The sequence below is a fragment of the Nerophis lumbriciformis genome, linkage group LG29, assembly GCF_033978685.3.
Source record: "Nerophis lumbriciformis linkage group LG29, RoL_Nlum_v2.1, whole genome shotgun sequence".
Classification (NCBI taxonomy): Eukaryota; Metazoa; Chordata; class Actinopteri; order Syngnathiformes; family Syngnathidae; genus Nerophis; species Nerophis lumbriciformis.
The window spans coordinates 19,322,501-19,347,565 of record NC_084576.2 but is presented as its reverse complement, the minus strand read 5'-3'; the positions used below and the strand labels follow the sequence as shown (position 1 = coordinate 19,347,565).

General features: G+C 39.1%; 1 protein-coding gene across 7 annotated transcripts in view; it reads left to right on the top strand.

Annotated features, from left to right (window-relative positions):
• The window catches only part of LOC133572122 (unconventional myosin-IXAa-like), a 278,579-nt gene that overhangs the window by 194,409 nt on the left and 59,105 nt on the right, over positions 1-25,065 (top strand). For all 7 annotated transcript variants that reach the window (XM_061924842.1, XM_061924841.1, XM_061924840.1 and 4 more), the window contains 6 exons: positions 4,035-4,151; positions 10,511-10,645; positions 19,301-19,422; positions 19,490-19,631; positions 24,136-24,331; positions 24,401-24,520. In XM_061924842.1, coding sequence (XP_061780826.1) covers positions 4,035-4,151; positions 10,511-10,645; positions 19,301-19,422; positions 19,490-19,631; positions 24,136-24,331; positions 24,401-24,520 — 832 coding nt within the window. The remainder of the gene's footprint in view (positions 1-4,034; positions 4,152-10,510; positions 10,646-19,300; positions 19,423-19,489; positions 19,632-24,135; positions 24,332-24,400; positions 24,521-25,065) is intronic.

The following is a 25,065-nucleotide window of genomic DNA, read 5'->3' as shown; positions in this document are numbered from 1 at the left end:
AAATGTAAACATTTTTATTTTAAATGTAACCTTCTTCTGATTATAATCCCTCAGCTATCAAGGCAGAAAGGAAAGGAAATGTCAACACAAGCATGGAAAACACTGTAAACAAAAATCTAAAATGACATTATTGTGTATATGTTTATATGTCTAAAATGTATTTATGTTTGTATTTAATTATTGTATATTAATTTATTTACTCATGTATTTGTTCACTGTTCTGTTACAAACAGAGAACAAACAAATGGGTTAAAAACTGCTATGCTATTAAAAGGGGTAGGATTAAGTAAGCTGTGCTTCTTCCTACTCCTTTTCGGACGTGCTGTAATGAAGCAACTGGAAAAATGAGATGCATTATATTATACTTCTATTGGGTGCATGTTCAAAATAAACTGAAACTGACTGCCATTGAACGCTTAACAATAAGCTCTTAAAATGAAGGTGCAAAAATAAAGAAAATATGTTTACTGAAGAGCAACAAAATAGTGTGAAAATGTAAATATAGAGAAACCTGAGGAGAACTATATTCTGCAGGTTTAGTGCCAGGAAGTTACAGCTGTACTCTAAAGGGTGAGCGCGGCTAAGGGGGTGCGGTCTTGGTGGGGACGAGTGCCTTGAATCATTTACAGACCACATTGGTCTGACTACGGTCCCTTTGGAAAAAATCCCCCAAAAATGCCATAATGTCCTGGAGACCTTTCCTATTTTATCCACAATTTCTTCATTTTGACTTTCTCTTCTCACTCCATGCAAAGAATCAACCGCCAGACAACAAGAGGGTGCAACCAAATTTAATAGTTGAGACTGTTACCTGATTGGCTGTTAGCGTGTCACTCCCACTGATCAGTGATCACTTCCCGCATTGCTTGGTTACCAGAGAGCGGGTGCTTTTGTTCATGCAACCAACTTTGCTTTGCAACTTCCGCTTTATTCCGACAAAAAAAAAAATTAATTATAGAAAGTTTTATTGAACAATTTTTGTTGATATCCATTATGTGTCTATGATTGCCCAGCCCTTTTTTATAGGGTACTACACATTTTCCAACACATTATAAAAGATGCTAATAAAGCACAACCATTGACAAATAAAGAGAAATGTTGTTTTCTCTCTAAACTGCTTTGAGGACACTGTGTCTCCCATTTAAACCATTGTTAATATATGTAAACCACCAATTAGTCAAACAAGTCTTAATGAGTAAATAAAAAAAAATATTTTGAAATGAATCACGATTCTTAATTCTTAATCGAGTAAAAAAAATTACATCGATTTTAAAACTGTTTTTTTATTTTTTTCCATCCAATCCAATCCACTTTATTTATATAGCACATTTAAACAACAAAATGTTTCCAAAGTGCTGCACAACAATATTAAACACAATTAAAAACAATATAAAATAAATATGATTAAAAACGATTTTAAAGGGTAAAACCAATTAAAACAGTAAATAGAAATCGAAATTTTAAAAACACAGAGGACAACAGAGGACCACACAACTCACGTAATGTTAAAAGCCAGATAATAAAAGTGGGTCTCAAGACGAGACTTAAAACACTCCACTGTGGGAGCAGTTCGAACATGGAGGGGCAGAGTGTTCCAGAGCTTAGGGCCGACCACAGAGAAGGCCCTGTCTCCCCTGGTTTTAAGTCTGGTCTTGGGCACCACGAGCTGGAGCTGGCTCTCGGACCTCAGAGCGCGCGCAGGATTGTAAGTTTGGATGAGGTCCGAGATATACTGAGGTGCCAGTCCATATAAAGCTTTAAAAACAAACGGCATGGTTTTAAAAGTTTTATTTTTATTTTCCATCTGTCCTGCTGAGCCAGACAAATCATATTGTTGATGTAGATCAGGGGTCGGCAACCTTTACCAGTCAAAGAGCCATTTTGACCAGTTTCGCAAATTATAGAAAACAATGGGAGCCGCAAATTTTTTTTGAAATTTTAAATGAAATAGCACTGCATACAAAGTTTTATTTTTGCTTTGTGCTATGTATAAACCAGGGGTCTCAGACACGCTGCCCACACCTTTTTATGGAATTTAAAAGCTGGTGCGGCACGCGCATTTCTAATGAATGGCGCTAGTCAGCGTCATGCATGTTGTGATGGTACAGCATATAGCACCCACTACAACCAGCGTGCCTGATCAGTTACACGTTGTATGGTATTTCCGCTTGCTCACGTAGGTGACAGCAAGACATACTTGCTCAACAAACACACAGGTTACACTGACGGTGGCGGTATAAAAAAAACTATAACACTCTTACTAATAATGCGCCACACTGTGAACCCACACCAAACAAGAATGACAAACACATTTCGGGAGAACATCTGCACCGTAACACAACATAAACACAACAGGACAAATACCCAGAATCCCATGCAGCCCTAACTCTTCCGGGATACATTATACACCCCCGCTACCAAACCCCGCCCACCTCAACCGACGCACAGAGGGGGGGGGGGGGGGGGGGTTGATGTGTGAGAGAGCAGGGTTGGGGTGGGGGTGGGGTTTGGTGGTAGCAGGGGTGTATAATGTAGCCCGGAAGAGTCAGGGCTGCATGGGATTCTGGGTGTTTGTTCTGTTGTGTTTATGTTGTGTTAAGGTGCAGATGTTCTCCCGAAATGTGTTTGTCATTCTTGTTTGGTTTTGGTTCAAAGTGTGGCGCATTATCAGTAAGAGTGTTAAAGTTGTTTTATATGGTCACCGTCAGTGTAACCTGTGTGGCTGTTGACAAACTATGCCTTGCTGTCACGTATGTGTGCAAGCAGAAGATGTGTATTGTATAACAAGTGTTGGGCTGGCACGCTGTTAATACAGATTGTAGAGAGCGCCAAATGTTGTACCATCATGGCACGCCCTTATTATAACTGTAAGGGTGAAAATCGGCGAATAGAAATCCCAGGGAGTTTTCTGCGAGAGGTACTGAAATCCGGAAGTCTCACGGGAAAATTAGTGGGTTCAGCAGTAAGCTGCTGAGCCGCATCAGAGTGATCAAAGAGCCGCATGCGGCTCCGGAGCCGCGGGTTGCCGACCCCTGATGTAGATGATCATATTTGCTGTAGAGATTCACTTAAGAAAAGAGAAGTGTCTGATACTAATTTGTATTTGACTTTATTAAATAGTTGGGTAGAATTTTATTAAACAAAACCAGTTTTCTTTTAAGTGATGTAAAAATGTATTAGAAATGGTTATCTATTTTATGGAGAAATATAGTTAATCATGGAACTGGCAGCAAATGTTATTAAAAATAATTGATTTTGAACCAATAATCGATTCTGAATCGAATCGAAATGTGTGGTGCCCAAAGATTAACAGCCCTAGCAAATAGTCGTTACTTGGTTAGTTGTCGTCGTTCATGGCTATATTCACGTCCTTCACTCTGGTCTACAGTTGTAAACCGCACGCCACAGCAAAACAATAATAAATGTCGTCAAATATATTTTTTGTTTCCCACCCCATCTTGTAAAAATCGCCCTTCACTCGCAGAGACCTCAGTGGTGCGACAAACAATCAAAGCTCGCACACGTGTTGCCTAACATTTACACGTCGACTGTGAGTCCCCTGAGTTCTCTTTCCACCACACAACCCATCGCCTTTTTCTTAATTATTCATCACCTTCTTGCATAAGTTGTCCGCAGCTGCAGCGTCACAGGCCGCGCGGCTAAAAATAGCAAGAATCAATAATGCAGGAGGCATCTTTTTGCTGGCGGAGCACGTCCTCAGCAGCCTCGGTCATTTTCCTGTAAAAACACCGTGACGAATCAGATCCCACTTTAGTCACACACTTTTCTTTTTTTTGTTATACATTTCTTTTTAAATCTTTGGTTATTGGATTTTTATTTATATAACTATTCGGTTTTATTGTTTTTTTTAATGCATTGTAATTCTGTGTTGGCCAAAATATAAGCAGGGAAAAAAATGCAATCTGCACATTGACTGCAAAAAGAGGCCATATTGCACTTATTTGAGTGTGCTAAAGTGGTTGTGTTCTACAACAGTATAAGACTAATTGTGTGTGTGTTTGTTTTGTTTGTAGGCAGGAACAGTGAGGGACTCCATGGCCAAGTCATTGTACAGCGCGCTCTTTGACTGGATCGTGTTCAGAACCAATCACGCTCTGCTCAACAACAAGGACTTGGAGGACAACTCGAAGGTAAGAAACCCGTGGTGTCTGCATGGAATGACACCAGCAGGGCTGCATTTGAAGAACAAAATGAATGAATTAATAATGACATCCATCCATCCATCCAATTTCTACCGCTTGTCCCTTTTGGGGTCGCGGGGGGTGCTGGAGCCTATCTCAGCTGCATTCGGGCGGAAGGCGGGGTACACCCTGGACAAGTCACCACCTCATCACAGGGCCAACACAGATAGACAGACAACGTTCACACTCACATTCACACACTAGGGCCAATTTAGTGCATACTTGCCAACCCTCCCGGATTTTCCAGGAGACTCCCGAAATTCAGCGCCTCTCCCGAAAACCTCCCGGGACAAATTATCTCCCGAAAATCTCCCGAAATTCAGGCGAACTGCCCAATGACGTTATAACTGTAGAATGATCGAGGGCGAGTTCTTGGTTCCTTATGTGGGTTTATTGTTAGGCAGTTTCATTAACGTCCTCCCAGCGCGGTAACAACACACAACAACAGCAGTCATGTTTTGGTCTACCGTAAAGCAGTTCGTCTGCCGTAAACAGCAATGTTGTGACACTTTTAAACAGGACAATACTGCCATCTAGTGCATTTGATGAAAGCACTTTTGTGCGTGCCACACAGCAATGCATATCAGCATGGTTAGAAAAATAGTGACAGAGAATAGAACAAGGATGGACAATTCAACCCTTAACTCAACAAGTATATGTGTAAATAAATGAACACTGAAATTCAAGTATTTCTTTTATATATATATATATATATATATATATATATATATATATATATATATATATATATATATATATATATATACACAATAAAATAAATATATATTTATAGCTAGAATTCACTGAAAGTCAAGTATTTCTTATATATATATATATATATATATATATATATATATTTATATGAAATACTTGAGTTGGTGAATTCTAGCTGTAAATATACTCCTCCCCTCTTAGCCACGCCCCCCCCACCCCCCCCCCCCCCCCCACCCCCCCTCCCACCTCCCGAAATCGGAGGTCTCAAGGTTGGCAAGTATGATTTAGTGTTGCCAATCAACCTATCCATATATTATTAAATATGTCATTAATAAACACAGCAACATTTATTGTAATAAAATAGATTAAAGGCCTACTGAAATGCGATGTTCTTATTTAAACGGGGATAGCAGGTCCATTCTATGCGTCATACTTGATCATTTCGCGATATTGCCATATTTTTGCTGAAAGGATTTAGTAGAGAACATCGACGATAAAGTTCGCAACTTTTGGTCGCCGATAAAAAAGCCTTGCCTGTACCGGAAGTAGCAGACGAGTAGCGTGACGTCACAGGTTGTGAAGCTCCTCACATCCGCACATTGTTTACAATCATGGCCACCAGCAGCGAGAGCGATTCGGACCGAGAAAGCGACGATTTCCCCATTAATTTGAGCGAGGATGAAAGATTCGTGGATGAGGAAAGTGAGAGTGAAGGACTAGAGGGCAGTGGGAGCGATTCAGATAGGGAAGATGCTGTGAGAGGCGGGTGGGACCTGATATTCAGCTGGGAATGACTAAAACAGTCAATAAACACAAGACATATATATACTCTATTAGCCACAACACAACCAGGCTTATATTTAATATGCCACAAATGAATCCCGCATAACAAACACCTCCCCCCTCCCATCCATATAACCCGCCAATACAACTCAAACACCTGCACAACACACTCAATCCCACAGCCCAAAGTACCGTTCACCTCTCCAAAGTTCATACAGCACATATATTTCCCCAAAGTCCCCAAAGTTCTGTACGTGACATGCACATAGCGGCACGCACGTATGGGCAAGCGATCAAATGTTTGGAAGCCGCAGCTGCATGCGTACTCACAGTACCGTGTCTGCGTATCCAACTCAAAGTCCTCCTGGTAAGAGTCTCTGTTGTCCCAGTTCTCCACAGGCCAATGGTAAAGCTTGACTGTCATCTTCCGGGAATGTAAACAATGAAACACCGGCTGTGTTTGTGTTGCTGCAGTCGGCCGCAATACACCGCTTCCCACCTACAGCTTTCTTCTTTGCTGTCTCCATTGTTCATTGAACAAATTGCAAAAGATTCACCAACACAGATGTCCAGAATACTGTGGAATTTTGTGATGAAAACAGACGACTTAATAGCTGGCCACCATGCTGTCCCAAAATGTCCTCTACAATCCGTGACGTCACGCGCTGACGTCATCATACCGAGACGTTTTCAGCAGGATATTTCGCGCAAAATTTAAAATTGCACTTTAGTAAGCTAACCCGGCCATATTGGCATGTGTTGCAATGTTAAGATTTCATCATTGATGTATAAACTATCAGACTGCGTGGTCGGTAGTAGTGGGTTTCAGTAGGCCTTTAACAAACACTGGTTTGGTTTTAGCACCTTTTAGCACCTGCGTCCTTCAAGTTTAATGAATATACTGTATTCTCTGGGCGATAGAGCGCACTGTATATAAGCCGCACCCACCAGAAATAAATATTTGTACGTATAATAGGACTGTAAGCCGCAGATATATGCCGGTCCAAAAGATTTTGTAAATGTTTATATTCATACCTTGTTTCCAAACTGCAATCAAACTAAACAGAAGTCATTGTCATGGACCCACTAGCTGCGGAAGCTAGCTTTCCAATCAGACTCAATAACTTCACGGTGACGTCTTGGTGAATTTACAAAATTTAAACAATACAAAAAGAATGCCACTGTAAGTTAAAGTACCAATGATTATCACACACACACTAGGTGTGGCGAAATTATTCTCTGCATTTGACCCATCACCCTTGATCACCCCCTGGGAGGTGAGGGGAGCAGTGGGCAGCAGCGGTGGCCGCGCCCGGGAATCATTTTTGGTGATTTAACCCCCAATTCCAACCCTTGATGCTGAGTACCAAGCAGGGAGGTAATGGTCCCATTTTCATAGTCTTTGGTATGACTAAATGTGTCACTTACTAGTTTAGCAGAACTCACAACCTACCGATCTCAGGGCGGACACTCTAACCACTATGCCACTGAGTAGGTGCATAATAATTAATTATTAATTAATAATAACTAATAATACTACACAGACACTCGTAAATATGTTAGCATATTAGCTAATGCTAACGACGCTAGCTTGATTACATTACAATAGCACGTACAAATATGCATTAAAACACTCCTACAGACATCACCACACATGGGACGGTTTATTAAGACCCCACTTGGGAACTTTCAGTTTTGGTTGATTTTGGCGGCGCCAGTAGACCAAAGCGGTAGTGTTTTGCCAGAAGAAAAGCACATTTCCCATGAGGACTAGCGCATATAGCGTCATACTGGCATGATGTCTGCTGTAATGTTGGCACAAATATTATGTCTCTAATGGCTATGCTGATGTTAAGTAGCAGACACTATCAAGAAATTATCTTGGATTGCGCTACAAACATGACGCTACTACCAAGAATGTATGGGGCGGATGCAGGCCCAAAGCAAAGAAAGATCGGCGGGAGAGGTTTTTTTTAAGGAAGTAGTAGTGAAACTATCAAGTTGGTGGCTATTTATTGCTGAATTTCTGATAGCTAAAATTAGCATTATCACTTTGATTTGAGCATTGAAAGTCACTTACTAGTTTAGCAGGAACAGAGCCAAGGCAGCATTGGCCAAAAATCCCTCGTCTTTGCGCTCACGCCAGCGAGTGAAAGCCGGGGAAATGTTGACCCTTGGCTGTCCTTTTTTCCAGGAAGGCTCCGTTTTTCTTTTTTTTTTGTCTCCTCAGACAAAAATTTTAGTTTCTTTGGTTGTTTTGGAGCTTCGGCCATGATAGCAGTAATTGCACGTTGCGGTTCTTTTTCTTCTTTTAGTTTTCTGGCTGCACACAAGGTGTTCGCATCGACTTCCTTTTTTTTAACAAATGGGGAAAGCAAGTTAGCACATTTGTCGTTTTTTGCGTGGCAGGGTTCCTGCCACCCTCCTCAAAGTTGCTAAGTGCCAGTAAAAGCGATACAGACCCCTCAGGCAATGACAGAGGTGTCATTCCACTTGTTGTATCATCCCAAACGTTATGAAAATATTATATGAAGATTGAAAAGTTACTTAGCTGCTTTAAGTATGAAATGTTTTAGTTATATTGTAAAACCTACAAATGTTGCTTGGACTGATGAATCCTTTTGAGCAGAAACGCTATGGGCGGTTATACTTCCAGTTCAAGGCACGAAACTGGAAGTACATTTTCAACCCAAAGCACCTGCAGTGAGCCAACTCGTCTAAAGGATGGAACCATAGCACAATCAATAATACACTTTTTCAGTTTTTCTGTCGGTCAAATGCGAAAACTATTTTTGAACACAAAACATTGTGAGCGTTACCGAAGAAAAATGTATAAATTAGCCGTACCATTTTAGGAGTAGCGGCTTGTAGTCCAGAAAATACGGTACAGTTTTATTATTTCACAATTATATTTATTGAATAATTATATATTGTATTTGGTTCATTTTAATGAGTAATTAAATATGTTTACACAAAAACTACCTACTGACCTTAAAACTGGGGGGGTCCCCGATACAAGTTTTTTACTTCTGATTTTGAAGCCTTTATTATAGGCCGATACCTATTTTGACCCGAAATTATATCAGCAGGAATCATACATATTTGTATTATTTTGTAGCGGGGAACGTTCAAAAAGGTTTGATCAAGTGAAATTAGTCAAATAGAGAACATTTGCAAGAGATGAAACTCAAAAAATTTGAATATGGCGCAAAAGTTAATTCATGTTAGCGATTCATCTTCAAATGTGAAACTACTATGTGATATTAACTCATTACATGCAAAGTGACATATGTCAAGCCTTTATGGTTATATTTTCATGATTATGGCGCACAGTGTTTGAAAACTCAAATTCTCTGAGATTTTCAATTCATGGTTTTTCATAAGATACTGTATAAGCCATAATCATCAAAATTATGTCACAAGGTGGCTTGAAATATCTTCAGTTGCATGTTATGAGCTTGTGTCATTTATTAGTTTCACCTTTTAAATCTAATTATTGGAATAAACACACCTTTGCACAATATTACAACATTTTTTGTTTCATCTTAAAGCATGACAAACAGTAACCTATTTATTATTAATCTTCTGGAATAGACTTACACTGTCTTTAGGTAGAAGTGGAGTGGTAATTGTTTTTGACGACACTCGGTGGCCACAATAATTCAATTAAGCTCCTGATTCAGTAAGTTGAATGATGCGGACACAATTGTTACTGGACACTTTCTAATAAGCTTCTGCCTTGGAGACTTGCATGTGTCGCATACTTGCCAACCCTCCCGGATTTTCCGTGAGACTCCCGGAAGTGACGTGTCAACAGCCTGTATTCACGTCCGCTTTCCCACAATATAAACAGCGTGCCTGCCCAAACACGTTATAACTGTAGAATGATCGAGGGCGAGTTCTTGGTTTCTTATGTGGGTTTATTGTTAGGCAGTTTCATTAACGCATACTTGCCAACCCTCCCGGATTTTCCGGGAGACTCCCGAAATTCAGCGCCTCTCCCGAAAACCTCCCGGGACAAATTTTCTCCCGAAAATCTCCCGAAATTCAGGCGGACTCAGGTCCTCCACAATATAAAAAAGCGTACCTGCCTAATCACGTTATAACTATAGAATGATGGAGGGCGAGTTCTTGGTTTCTTATGTGGGTTTATTGTTAGGCAGTTTCATTAACGTCCTCCCAGCGCGGTAACAACACACAACAGCAGTCACTTTTTTGTATACCGTAAAGCAGTTTGTCTGCCGTGAACAGCAATGTTGTGACACTCTTAAACAGGACAATACTGCCATCTAGTGCATTTGATGAAAGCACTTTTGTGCGTGCCACACATCAATGTATCATCAGAGAGGGTGTTCAGCATGGTTCGAAAAATAGTGACAGAGAATAGAACAAGGATGGACAATTCAACCCTTAACTCAACAATGAGTAGATGAGTGTTATGTGTGTGTATATGTGTAAATACATGAACACTGAAATTCAAGTATTTATTTTATATATATATATATATATATAGCTAGAATTCACTGAACGTCAAGTATTTCATTCATATATATATATATATATATATATATATATATATATATATATATATATATATATATATATGAAATACTTGACTTGGTGAATTCTAGCTGTAAATATACTCCTCCCCTTTTAGCCACGCCCCCAACCACGCCCCCGTCCCACCCCGCTGATATCGCACCGATATCAATATCGTGACAGGACAGCCCTAACTAAAACCGAGGCACGATCCATAACTACGGCGTACTGTTACACTGCTACATGTGAATGTGTTGTTTTCTTTTTGCCAGGCCTTTTCCATCGGCGTGCTGGACATCTTCGGCTTCGAGGATTACGAAAACAACAGCTTTGAGCAGTTCTGTATCAACTTTGCCAACGAGCGACTGCAGCACTACTTCAACCAGCACATCTTCAAACTGGAGCAGGTGCGCCCTTTCCGTGTTCTTTTGACCTTTAGCCTGCACTTTTTGCACTACTTCTGTCACAATGAAAAGAGCGTTAAACAGGCGGGCGCCAGATCTCAGCAGGCACAAGACATGAAAACAACGCCAAGAACTTGTTGGATTGGGTACTGACCTTGAGCAACACAAAATTAACGTTGAAACAACATGCTTTTTGACGACGTTTAATCAATGTTGGGTTTTGAAGTACATTGACCGTTGAAATTAGGTAATTTTCTTCTACTTAAAGGGGCACATTATCACCAGACCTATGTAAGCGTCAATATATACCTTGATGTTGCAGAAAAAAGACCTTTTTTTTTTTAACCGATTTCCGAACTCTAAATGGGTGAATTTTGGCGAATTAAACGCCTTTCTAATATTCGCTTTCGGAGCGATGACGTCACAACGTGGCGTCACATCGGGAAGCAATCCGCCATTTTCTCACACACCGAGTCAAATCAGCTCTGTTATTTTCCGTTTTTTCGACTGTTTTCCGTACCTTGGAGACATCATGCCTCGTCGGTGTGTTGTCGGAGGGTGTAACAACACGAACAGGGACGGATTCAAGTTGTACTAGTGGCCCAAAGATGCGAAAGTGGCAAGAAATTGGACGTGTGTTCCGCACACTTTACCGACGAAAGCTATGCTACGACAGAGATGGCAAGAATGTGTGCATATCCTGCGACACTCAAAGCAGATGCATTTTCAACGATAAAGTCAAAGAAATCTGCCACCAGACCCCCATTGAATCTGCCGGAGTGTGTGGGGAATTCAGGGACAAAGGACCTCGGTAGCACGGCAAGCAATGGCGGCAGTTTGTTCCCGCAGACGAGCGAGCTAAACCCCCTATCGACCCTAGCTTCCCTGGCCTGCTGACATCAACTCCAAAACTGGACAGATCAGCTTTCAGGAAAAGAGCGCGGATGAGGGTATGTCTACAGAATATATTAATTGATGAAAATTGGGCTGTCTGCACTCTCAAAGTGCATGTTGTTGCCAAATGTATTTCATATGCTGTAAACCTAGTTCATAGTTGTTAGTTTCCTTTAATGCCAAACAAACACATACCAATCGTTGGTTAGAAGGCGATCGCCGAATTCGTCCTCGCTTTCTCCCGTGTCGCTGGCTGTCGTGTCGTTTTCGTCGGTTTCGCTTGCATACGGTTCAAACCGATATGGCTCAATAGCTTCAGTTTCTTCTTCAATTTTGTTTTCGCTACCTGCCTCCACACTACAACCATCCGTTTCAATACATTCGTAATCTGTTGAATCGCTTAAGCCGCTGAAATCCGAGTCTGAATCCGAGCTAATTTCGCTATATCTTGCTGTTCTTTCCGCCATGTTTGTTTGTGTTGGCTTCACTATGTGACGTCACAGGAAAATGGACGGGTGTTTATAACTATGGTTAAAATCAGGCACTTTGAAGCTTTTTTTAGGGATATTGCGTGATGGGTAAAATTTTGAAAAAATCTTCAAAAAATATAATAAGCCACTGGGAACTGATTTTTAATGGTTTTAACCATTCTGAAATTGTGATAATGTTTTCCTTTAACTTTTGCCAGTCTCACCAGACACACCAATAAGCTTGTTCATAGATGTATTATACAACTCCTGATAGGAAGTCGCCATTTGCTGTATTTGTTACATCTTTGTTACATGGGACAATGCACATTAATAAACATATCAAATTATAAGGTGCCAAATCATCCGCAGTCCGCGGCAGGTTGATGACCTAAGATCAAGGCAGATCAAGAACAAAGTGACTATAGTAGTTCAAGTACATGAGGCAGATGGAGAAGTGCTAAATTGTTGCATCTAATAATTGTGCTCAAGGAAGTTAAAGTGCTGCTATTGTTGCACAAAGTTTATTACACAAGTAGTTAGCAAAAACAGATGTATTTACGCATGGAAAATTGGACCAAAAAAAGCTAACATTGTGTAATATTGCCAAAAAATATGAATGTATAACTTATGGATATAACTGTGGAAATATCCAGAGAAATATATTGGAACTAATGGCAAGTATTTTTAGCTGAATAATATATCCACGCTCTTGTCCTTGAATGTGATGTATTACCTATAACCCATTAGATACTAAAGCCAAAAAAAAGCCTACTACTAGCAAAAATGAGTCTATGGAGAGCTTTTTTGCAAAGGGAAAAAAGGCCAGGGGCTCTTACTAACTCAACGTTATTGTGAGTTTTTTCATGTATTCATTTTTCATGCACTTATTTGCTATATTTATCTGCCACATGTGGAAGGCCAGTCTGGGAAAATAATGACTACATTAAACTGGTCCCTGGTGCAAAAAAAGTTTGGGGACCCCTGTTCCACAACACAAATACAACGTTGAAACAACATGCTTTTTGACGACGTTTAATCAATGTTAGGTTGTGACGTTGATTTGACCATTGAAATGTGGTCATTTCCCAACTAATATTCTACAACACAAATACAATGTTGAAACAACATGCTTTTTGACGACCTTTAATCAATGTCAGGTTGTGACGTTGATTTGACCATTGAAGTTTGGTCATTTCCCAACCAATATTCTACAACACAAATACAACGTTGAAACAAAAAGCTTTTTGATGACGTTTAATCAATGTCAGGTTGTGACGTTGATTTGACCCTTGAGATTTGGTCATTTCCCAACTAATATTTTACAACACAAATACAACGTTGAAACAAAAAGCTTTTTGATGACGTTTAATCAATGTCAGGTTGTGACGTTGATTGGACCGTTAAAATGTGGTAATTTCCCAACTAATATTCTACAACACAAATACAACGTTGAAACAACATGATTTTTGATTACGTTTAATCAATGTCAGGTTGTGACGTTGATTTGACCATTGACATTTGGTCATTTCCCAACCAATAGTCTACAACACAAATACAACGTTGAAACAACATGCTTTTTGACGACGTTTAATCAATGTCAGGTTGTGACGTTGATTTGACCATTGAAGTTTGGTCATTTCCCAACTAATATTTTACGACACAAATACAACGTTGAAACAAAAAGCTTTTTGATGACGTTTAATCAATGTCAGGTTGAGACGTTGATTGGACCGTTAAAATGTGGTAATTTCCCAACTAATATTCTACAACACAAATACAACGTTGAAACAACATGATTTTTCTACAACACAAATACAACGTTGAAACAACATGCTTTTTGACGACCTTTAATCAATGTCAGGTTGTGACGTTGATTTGACCATTGAAGTTTGGTCATTTCCCAACCAATATTCTACAACACAAATACAACGTTGAAACAACATGCTTTTTGACGACGTTTAATCAATGTCAGGTTGTGACGTTGATTTGACCATTGAAGTTTGGTCATTTCCCAACTAATATTTTACGACACAAATACAACGTTGAAACAAAAAGCTTTTTGATGACATTTAATCAATGTCAGGTTGAGACGTTGATTGGACCGTTAAAATGTGGTAATTTCCCAACTAATATTCTACAACACAAATACAACGTTGAAACAACATGATTTTTGATTACGTTTAATCAATGTCAGGTTGTGACGTTGATTTGACCATTGACATTTGGTCATTTCCCAACCAATAGTCTACAACACAAATACAACGTTGAAACAACATGCTTTTTGACGACGTTTAATCAATGTCAGGTTGTGACGTTGATTTGACCATTGAAGTTTGGTCATTTCCCAACTAATATTTTACGACACAAATACAACGTTGAAACAAAAAGCTTTTTGATGACGTTTAATCAATGTCAGGTTGAGACGTTGATTGGACCGTTAAAATGTGGTAATTTCCCAACTAATATTCTACAACACAAATACAACGTTGAAACAACATGATTTTTGATGACGTTTAATCAATGTCAGGTTGTGACGTTGATTTGACCATTGACATTTGGTCATTTCCCAACCAATAATCTACAACACAAATACAACGTTGAAACAACATGCTTTTTGACGACGTTTAATCAATGTCAGGTTGTGACGTTGATTTGACCATTGAAGTTTGGTCATTTCCCAACTAATATTTTACGACACAAATACAACGTTGAAACAAAAAGCTTTTTGATGACGTTTAATCAATGTCAGGTTGAGACGTTGATTGGACCGTTAAAATGTGGTAATTTCCCAACTAATATTCTACAACACAAATACAACGTTGAAACAACATGATTTTTGATTACGTTTAATCAATGTCAGGTTGTGACGTTGATTTGACCATTGACATTTGGTCATTTCCCAACCAATAGTCTACAACACAAATACAACGTTGAAACAACATGCTTTTTGACAACGTTTAATCAATGTCAGGTTGTGACGTTGATCCGTTGAAAGTTGGTCATTTCCCCAACCAACAACGTGAATCCAACGCTAGACACCAACATTGTCTCATTATCAACTATTTTGCAACGTTGTTTCAAAGTCAGTTTTAAAGGACATGTACGTATAATCAACGTTGTATCAAAGTCTTGTGCCTGCTGAGATACTTCTCTCGGTGCGGTTTTTTTTATACCCTCGCTATCTGAGCTCTGATAGGGCAGCAGGCGGGCCAATGGCTGCAGTCTAAACAAGGAGAATAAGAAGAGGGTGGAAATGAGCAGTGTTTTTTCTTTTGGTGTGTGGTTCCTTCAAGGTTGTGATGGAATTGAAGGAAGTTGTTGCCATTTGCTTGCTTGCTTGTTATCATTGATGAGCGATGTCTCTATTAAGGGAATGGAGGCTTCAGTATTTCACTACGATTCAGACCCAACAAGCAGGAAGAAGTGGGAAACAGGAATTAAAACGGCGATTGGGGGCAGTCCCTCTTTTATTTGTTTAACAAAGTGTGTGTGTGTGTGTGTGTGTGTGTGTGTGTGTTTGGGTGCTCTAGCAAAGTAAGTCAACATAAGAGCGCCCAGCCTTTAACAAAATAAAAATAAAACTCCTCCTAGAATGTTCCCCTGACTGCATGTAGGAAAGAAACAACATGAGCGAAGGTTCGATTTCACCTGCCAGTACTTTTAGTTTATTATGACGTGTAGGAGGAGTTACATAACGGAAGATATTGGTGGGAAAACTTCTAATGCAAACATGTAACGGTGATATTAGTCGCTTTTGTTTTCGACCGTGCTGAACAATTGCAAGTTTATCATATCCGAATAGGATTAGGAAGAGGCTGAGTTTATTCAATCAATTCCAGTTATTGTTACAAATATGTATTGTTGCATTTGAAACAATAGATTGTTGATAGTAATAGAGGTCTTTTTTTTTTTTATTATCCATTATCAATAGTGCTATTTCTATTGGTATTTGTATTGCTCCATTTGTAGTGCAATAATGTCCATTGTCATTTCTGTGTTATTAATATTGACTTCACTGACTGCTTCTTTTCTATCGTTTTTCGTATCATATTTGCTGATTCTGTTGTTGTTGTTGTCTCTTTATCTTATTTCCCTCTTGTCCCCGCAATTTCCTCCTCTGTCTTCTTTTTTCTTCTTCTTTCTATCGCCTCCTGCTCCGGTCCGGCTGCGCCAAACATTAAATAAATCCATTTAATAAAGTCAAATACAAATAAGGCAACAACAGAAGTATCCCACACTTCTGTTTTCTAAAGTAAATCTGTCCAGCAGATATGTGCATCTACATCAACAATACGATTTGCGTGAGTAACTAGACAGGACAAAACAAAAAACAAAGGTTTAAGTGTCTTTTGTGCACACCTGGAGGTAAGGAAGAGTCAAACAAAGGTGGATTTAACAAAGTGTACATGTACATTTGTTCTGACAAAAGCCAGTCAACAATCGTAAAGTGCTGCTCATCCAGCGCCATCATTGTCATGATGACATCACAGATCATTTCATCCCTCGGGTCGTCACTGACAAAATGTTTTGTACCTTTCAAATACAGCAGCGATAGGAACAAGGCCCGGGCTTTTCCGGCTGCTTCCTTTGCAGCTGGTGTCTTCGTAGGGTTTCAAAACACAGTCAAAGTGATGCTGGCCTTTTCAGGTGGCTGATAAGGTTTGATGTGTTAATGCGTGATGTTTCATTGTGCAAAATGTCTTCCTCTGAAACACTGAGAGGTCCCACACGATCATGTGTGTTTACGGCAGCAAGGCACGTAGGAGAAAAAGGGAGCGCTTGATTTAATCACCTTAACCCATCTACAGCAACAGGGGTAATCGTGCCGCAATGGAGCATTTTTTTTTTTAAATGTAATCAGATTCACTAGTGTGATTTTATAATTCCTCATATCTAATTATATATTTGTCCTTATTCTGTGATAAAGGGGAAAAAAACGGAAAATACTAATTAATTAATACATAACTGATTACTTTTATATTCCAAAACTATTCTGTATATTCCTTATTTATGTCTATTTAATGTCTCCTTGGTGTTTTTATAGCCCGATAATATCGGGCTGACGATATTATCGGCCGATAAATGCTTTAAAATGTAATATCGGAAATTATCGGTATCGGTTTCAAAATGTAAAATGTATGACTTTTTAAAACGCCGCTGTGTACACGGACGTAGGGAGGAGTACAGAGCCCAATAAACCTTAAAGGCACTGCCTTTGCGTGCCGGTCCAATCACATAATACCTACGGCTTTTAACACATACTTGGTCAAGAGTCATACAGGTCACACTGAGGGTGGCCGTATAAACAACTTTAACACTGTTACAAATGTGCGCCACACTGTGAACCCACACCAAACAAGAATGACAAACACATTTCAGAAGAACATCCGCACCGTAACACAACATAAACACAACAGAACAAATACCCAGAACCCCTTGCAGCACTAACTCTTCCGGGACGCTACAATATACACCCCCGCTACCCCTAACCCCGCCAATCTCAACCTTCTCATGCTCTCTCAGGGAGAGCATGTCCCAAATTCCAAGCTGCTGTTTTGAGGCATGTTAAAAAAAAATAATGCACTTTGTGATTTCAATAATAAATATGGCAGTGCCATGTTGGCATTTTTTTTTCATAACTTGAGTTGATTTATTTTGGAAAACCTTGTTACATTGTTTAATGCATCCAGCGTTGCATCACATCAAAATTAGGCATAATAATGTGTTAATTCCACGACTGTATATATCGGTATCGGTTGATATCGGAATCGGTAATTAAGAGTTGGACAATATCGGGATATCGGCAAAAAAGCCATTATCAGGCATCTCTAGTTTTAATAGTGTTTTAGTATTTATTACATGTAACACCGAGGATCTTGCATTTCAATTGTGTTGTACATGTACAATATAAAGATCATTCATTCATTCATTCAGTTATTCAGTGATAAAAGGAAAACAAACTGAAAACCCTAATAAATTGGTAGAAAAAATAGAGAATAATAACTAAATAGTAAACACAGGAGTAAAGAACTGACAGAAACGTTGCATAATGTATGAATATACTGTATATGTTGGCTGTAGCGTATATAGTATATAGTTTGATTCAAATATATCATAATGTGTTTGCAGTTAAATATCTTCTTATTGAGTAATACTTTGTGTTGTCATGTTGTTGTTTAATGTTAAAGAAATTGGCTCAAAAAAGGCTCCAGCGGAAGCAAAGTAAGGCTCCGCTTATCCAAAAAGTGATGCTAATATACATTGGCTTTGCTACTGATTAGCATTAGCGATTTCACGTGGCGATTTTAACACCTTCAAATTTGTTAATGAAAACGTTACAGTCAAACACACGTTGTGTAATAAGTGCAATACTTACAGTATTAACACTTTTTAGGGCGCAACAGACAGCAAAGACTGAACTGACCAACACACCATAAACTATACACCACTGCCATCTAATGTCTTGGACTTGCAACTGGAATTGTAACTTAATGTCATACTTGTAGGGCAGCACGGTGGGAGAGGGGTTAGTGCGTCTGCCTCACAATACGAAGGTCCTGAGCAGTCCTGGGTTCAATCCCGGGCTTAGGATCTTTCTGTGTGGAGTTTGCATGTTCTCCCCGTGACTGCGCGGGTTCCCTCCGGGTACTTCGGCTTCCTCCCACCTCCAAAAACATGCACCTGGGGATAGGTTGATTGGCAACACTAAATTGGCCCTAGTGTGTGAATGTGAGTGTGAATGTTGTCTGTCTGTGTTGGCCCTGCGATGAGGTGGCGACTTGTCCAGGGTGTACGCCGCCTTCCGCCCGATTGTAGCTGAGATAGGCTCCAGCGCCCCCCGCGACCCCGAAGGGATTAAGCGGTAGAAAATGGATGGATGGATGGATGTCATACTTGTAAATGAGACTCAGAAATGTGATAATAAAACAATATATAACAACCGGACAGCAGTTATCATAATCAGCTCACTTTTAAATGTTGCAATAAAAATTAGATTTCGTTATCAGAAATATTTACACGAAGGTACAGAAAATCGGTACCGTTGCGTATCGGTATCGATTCCCAGGTACCAAGAATTAGTACCGTATCGGTTCAAATGTGAACGGTGAGTCATGGTTTGTTAGTTAGCAGTATTACTAAAAAATGACACCATTGATTTCCACAAATAATTAAAAAATGACCCCTTTTTTTCTCCGGAGAAAAAAAGGGGTCATGATGTGCAGCTCAATGAATGTTGTACTTACGAGAGTGTTTGCTTGGTTGACACGCTGCAACCTTGTCTCTGTCGGTGCAGGAGGAGTACCGAGCCGAGGGCATCACCTGGCACACCATCGACTACATCGACAATAGCGGCTGCATCAACCTCATCAGCAAGAAACCCACTGCGCTCTTCCACCTGCTGGACGAGGAGTGCAAGTACGCCACCTGCTGGCTGCTGTGTTTGTCAGTGGCGTCGGGTTGTTGACGGTGACTTTGTGCGCAGCTTCCCTCAGGCCTCCAATCAGACCTTGTTGGACAAGTTCAAGCGTCAGCATGAGGGAAACACCTACATCGAGTTCCCAGCCGTCATGGAGCCCGCCTTCATCATCAGGCACTACGCCGGGAAAGTCAAGTACGGCGTCAAGGTGAGGACCGCCGGTGACTTTCTACTCTATTTGCCAATAATGACGGGAGTAAACACAATTAACACTATCTAATGAGCTTTACCAGCTTTACTATGCTTTATTATTCAACTGTACAGTATCATACTTACACTTCTTTGCAACAGTCAGGTTTATGAGGAAACATCTTCACAGCCCTTTGGGCTGATCTAAAATGACTTCTGACTAAACAACACAATACTTTCTCCCCGGGAGTGTGTTCTATGTGACGTTCACGAACGAATCGAGTTTTTTTAAACAGCTTTTTTAAGGGAACGATTAGAACCAATTCCCAGTTGTGAGACGTTTGTTTGGGACCAGTTTTTTATGCACATGCAAGTTTAGCATCTGCAATACCCCACTCTGCACGCCCGACTGGCAACTGCACTAGTAAATGGGTCAGTCAATGGAAACTTAGCAGCACTTGAAATAAATTTGTTTTTTTTGTTTTTTTACATATATATATATATACATATATTACATCCATCCATCCATATATACATATGTGTGTGTGTGTTTGTCTTTTTACATATATATATATATATATATATATATATATATATATATATATATATATATATATATATACGTGTGTGTGTGTGTGCACTTGAAATAAATTTGTTTTTGTTTGTAAAAAAATTTTTTTTTTTTACATATATATACATATATTACATCCATCCATCCATATATACATATATATGTGTGTGTGTGTGTTTGTCTTTTTACATATATATATATATATATATATATATATATATATATATATATATATATATATATATACGTGTGTGTGTGTGTGCGTGTGCGTGCGTGCGTGCGTGATAGATAGGATACCGGTATACATATGTGTGCAAAAATATATATTTTGTTTTATGTGTGTGTGTTTGTAAAAAATATATTTTTTACATATTTATTTATATACATATATATTTATATTTTTTTTTATTTATGTGTATATTTATTTGCATATATTTATTTATATACATATATTTTTATATATATTTTTATTTATGTATATATTTATTTGCATATATTTATTTATATATTTTATTTTTTTGTATTCGTTTTTTTAAATAATTTTTTCAAATTGTATTTATTTTTTTCATTGGATTTTACTTTTTCTAAAGGGCACTAATTGGTAGTACAATTTTTACTCACATTTTCATTATGTCATAATTTGTATTGTAGTTTTTTTATTTTCTTTATGCATTAATGCATTTTTTTCTTACTTTCTGTTTGTGTATGTTTTTCCCAATATTGTTGACGTGCACCTGGGGAAAGGTTGATAGGCAACACTAAATTGTCTCTAGTGTGGGAATGTGCGTGTGAATGTTGTCTGTCTATCTGTGTTGGCCCTGCGATGAGGTGGCGACTTCCGCCCAAATGCAGCTGGGATAGGCTCCAGCAACCCCCGTGACCCCGAAAGGGACAAGCGGTAGAAAATGGATGGATGGATTTTCTTCATTTACGAGTGACATGACAAACAGATTATATCTATCACCATATATAATCCATCTCTCTCTGTCTATCATATGTGAAATATTCTAGCAGTATTGTCCATCTGAAAGTACATTTTCCCTCCTACTCTATCTTTTTTTTGCTCATTTTTCCAAAGCCTTTATGGAGCTCTTGCGGTGCAGTCGACCTACTTTTTCCCCCCTGCTCAATCTAATTCTCCCCCATCGCCTCCCAGCTGCGCTCTGATAAGAAGCACATGTGCTGGAAGGGCTCGGGTGTATTGTTGCGGGTCCGCATGATATTCATCCGTAGAGGTAGGATACGCCGCGCGCTGGAGAGGTGCCGGGTGTGACTCACTGTACGTGAGAGGAGGCTTTAAGGGTTTTGTACTTTCATCGTAGTGAGCCTTCAGGTAAATCATTTAGCTGCTGGAATACATGTGACAGTTAAAGAGTCAATGCCATTTTTTCTCGGAAAAGAATGTGAAAAACAATGATGGAACATGCTTTGTCAGTATCAGTGCTTCAAATCACGCTTTGAAAAGCTGTGCACTATAAAATGTGCTCATTGTAGCCATTAATAGTAACTTTGTAATTTTTATTTAAAAAAGAAAACACAATATGCACAAATTGTTGCACTATTTTTTTTTGTAGATTAATTATTTTTTTATATATTGTGCTTATGAGTTAATGTTGCTGATCATTTTGAATTTGTTCTTATTTATTGACTTGATTTAATAAAATGTTTCAGTGTCAAATTGTTCTAGTCTAGTCTAGTTAAAGATTAAATTTTTTTTTCACAATTCCGGCAAATTGATGCATGTTAAATCTTTTCTGTTGCGAACTAATAACAATGTTAATAACTGTATTTAATTATATATTTTTTTATTTGATGTTAATAAGGATACAATGTTATGCAGAAGTGTACTTATAACAATTTTATAGCCAAATTATATTACCTATATTTGTGGCGGAAAGTGGCGGGGCGTAACGGAAAATAATTGAGAAGCACTGGGTAAGGGGCACGGAAAAAATGTATTCCATCTGAATCGTGATTCTTATTTATTACTATTGACAATTTTCAACAATCTATTTTTTAAAAGACGTTTACTTAGGTTGCGCGTATACGTCAGCAGCCAAGACAAGCTTTTATTTTGAAGTTAATTTGTGTCTTTATTACCGAAGATTTTTTTTGACACTGAATTTATGTAACTTAATTATATACTATAAAAAAATTTTAACTGATTTTTTTTACATTAAATTATGCTTACAATTTCTATTGAATAAAAATGTGTGCGTTTAAAAATTCAGTTTGAGAAAATACAGTGTTTTAATATTCGGTGTAAATAAAATTCAGCGCAGAAATATTCGAGCCGTGTCACATGACTTCAAACTCGACACCTCATTGGCTAGTTCTAAGGCAGGATCGATTGCTGCAGTCTTGATTTACCGGACGTTAGTGTTGACTTTTGAAGCAACAAATATTTCTGTACTGAAAAAATTCAGTTACATAAAAGTTAAAGTACCAATGATTGTCACACACACACTAGGTGTGGTGAAATGTGTCCTCTGCATTTGACCCATCCCCTTGTTCAATCCCTGTGGGCAGCAGCGGTGGCCGCGCACGGGAATCATTTTAGGTGATATAACCCCCAATACCAAGGTAACGGGTCCCATTTTTATACTCTTTGGTAGGACTTTTGGTATAACTCGGCCGGGGTTTGAACTCACAACCTACCGATCTCAGGGCGGACACTCTAACCACTAGGCCACTGAGTAGTATAAAATCAGTACAAAAAAAAGATTTTGTATTAAAGACAAAAATGAATCCCCATATTTTCTAACCTGTAACCGGTTTTAATTATTAAAACACATATATATAATATAATTCATTGTGAGAATCAGATTTGAATAGAGAATCGGGTTGAATCAAGAATCGATTCTCAATCGAATTGTAACCCCAAGAATCAATATCAAATTGAATCGTGAGTTGTAAGTTCCACGTCCCTATTAAAAAGTGCCAATAAGTGAACATACTTGGTCAACCAATTTTCTTGACAAAAGATTGACATCCAATGTGGTCATTTCTATTAAAAAAAATTGTTACATGCCCACAAATGTAGTTAACTTCCTCATTGTTGCTAAGCCACAATATACAGTAATTACTGGATGGCAGTTTGGCCCACAAAACAACACAATTTTAACTTGCTAAATCCTTTTAGAAAACGAAAACAGACTTCGAGACAATGCATATTGAATGAAAAACAATACGTTAGAACAGTGGTTCTCAAACTCACTACCTCAGAAAACACTTAACCCTGCAAGTACCACAAAAATGACCAACATTAAAGTTAGTATATTTAATATTAGTGTCCACTGTAACATTAAACACAATGCACAAACATCAACAATTATACTCCATTTACAGACTTCTTTGGCGCACCACTAGATGGAGCCTGTGTACCACTAGTGGTACTCGTACCACAGTTTGAGAAGCTTTGCATTAGAATGTACAACAAACAAACTACAGTTGTTTAAGGAAGTGATGTAATAATAATGTACAGCATCTAAAGTGGATGTCTACTTCTTCCAGCTGCTTCTTCATCAAACACACCATCGACAGCTTCTCCATATTTTCATGGATAAATGTCGGCCGTTCAGATTTTATTTTAACGTATTTTGCTTCAGTATGGTGCTATGCTTTTATTGCTTGTCGTGTTTTTGATGATTGCTTTCTTTAATTCAATGAATTGAATCATCCACTTCTTTTCAGTTCTTTCTAAAGGTTGCTATGCCTTGCTCGCTGTAGTTAACGGGGTATCAAGTGAGACGCCAAAGGTTTTTGGTCGCTCTTACGGGGTTCACTGTGACAGTCGCCATGCCGACTGGCGGTGGGGAGGGTCGTAGCTCGAACTTTTGCACTTAGCCAAGAGACAAAAAGCTGTGGGACCCGTAAGCCGAGGTAACACTGTATAATTCACTAATACTTTTTATTGATGTTTGTTCAATTCCTGGTTGTCTGTTTGGTTCAGGACTTCCGAGAAAAGAACACGGACCACATGCGTCCCGACGTGGTGGCTCTGCTGAAGAGCAGCAAGAACGCCTTCATCTGCGGCCTGATGGGAATCGACCCCGTGGCGACGTTCCGCTGGGCCGTGTTGCGCGCCTACTTCAGGGCCCTGGTGGCTTTCAGGGAGGCCGGCCGCAGACACACGCACACGAAGACGGGTACGACGACGTGTACACTAAAAACACTTGAAAGACGAGCGCGGTGTCACGGTTGTGCTTGGTTGTTAGGGAATGATGCCGCCGTCTCCTGTCCCGCCGTCAAAACCGTCGACAGCTTCAGTTTCCTGCATCACCCGGTTCACCAGAGGAGCCTTGAGATCCTTCAGAGGTGCAAAGATGAGAAATACAGTACGTATCACAAAGTTTATCGGGTGGAGGATGGTTAAACAGTGTGATGGCCGCCTGGCCACCTCAATTGTTTCCAAACGGTGCTTGTAACAAGGCAGTAAAACATCTTATCAAACAAAACAGAAGCCATTGTCATGGACCCACTAGCTGCGGACGCTAGCTCTCCAACCAGCTAAACAGACTCAATAACTCCCCCGTGACGTTTTGGTGAATTTACTGAGGAATTTGTGAAACTGAAACAATACAAAATAAATGCCATTGTAAGTTAATAATACTAACACAGACTCGTAAACGTGTTAGCATATTAGCTCATGCTAAGGGACGATAGTGTCATTACCTCTAAAATAGCCCATACAAATATGCATGAAAACACTCCTACATGGGACTGATTAGTAAGTTTAAACATTCTTTAGTTATTTTGTAAAACTTGCAAATGTTGCTTGGAGTGATTAATGAAATCCATCCGAGCAGAAACGCTATGGACGATTAGAAGACAGAATGGCACTTGTACTTCCGGTTCATAGCTTTAAACAGCAGGAAACACT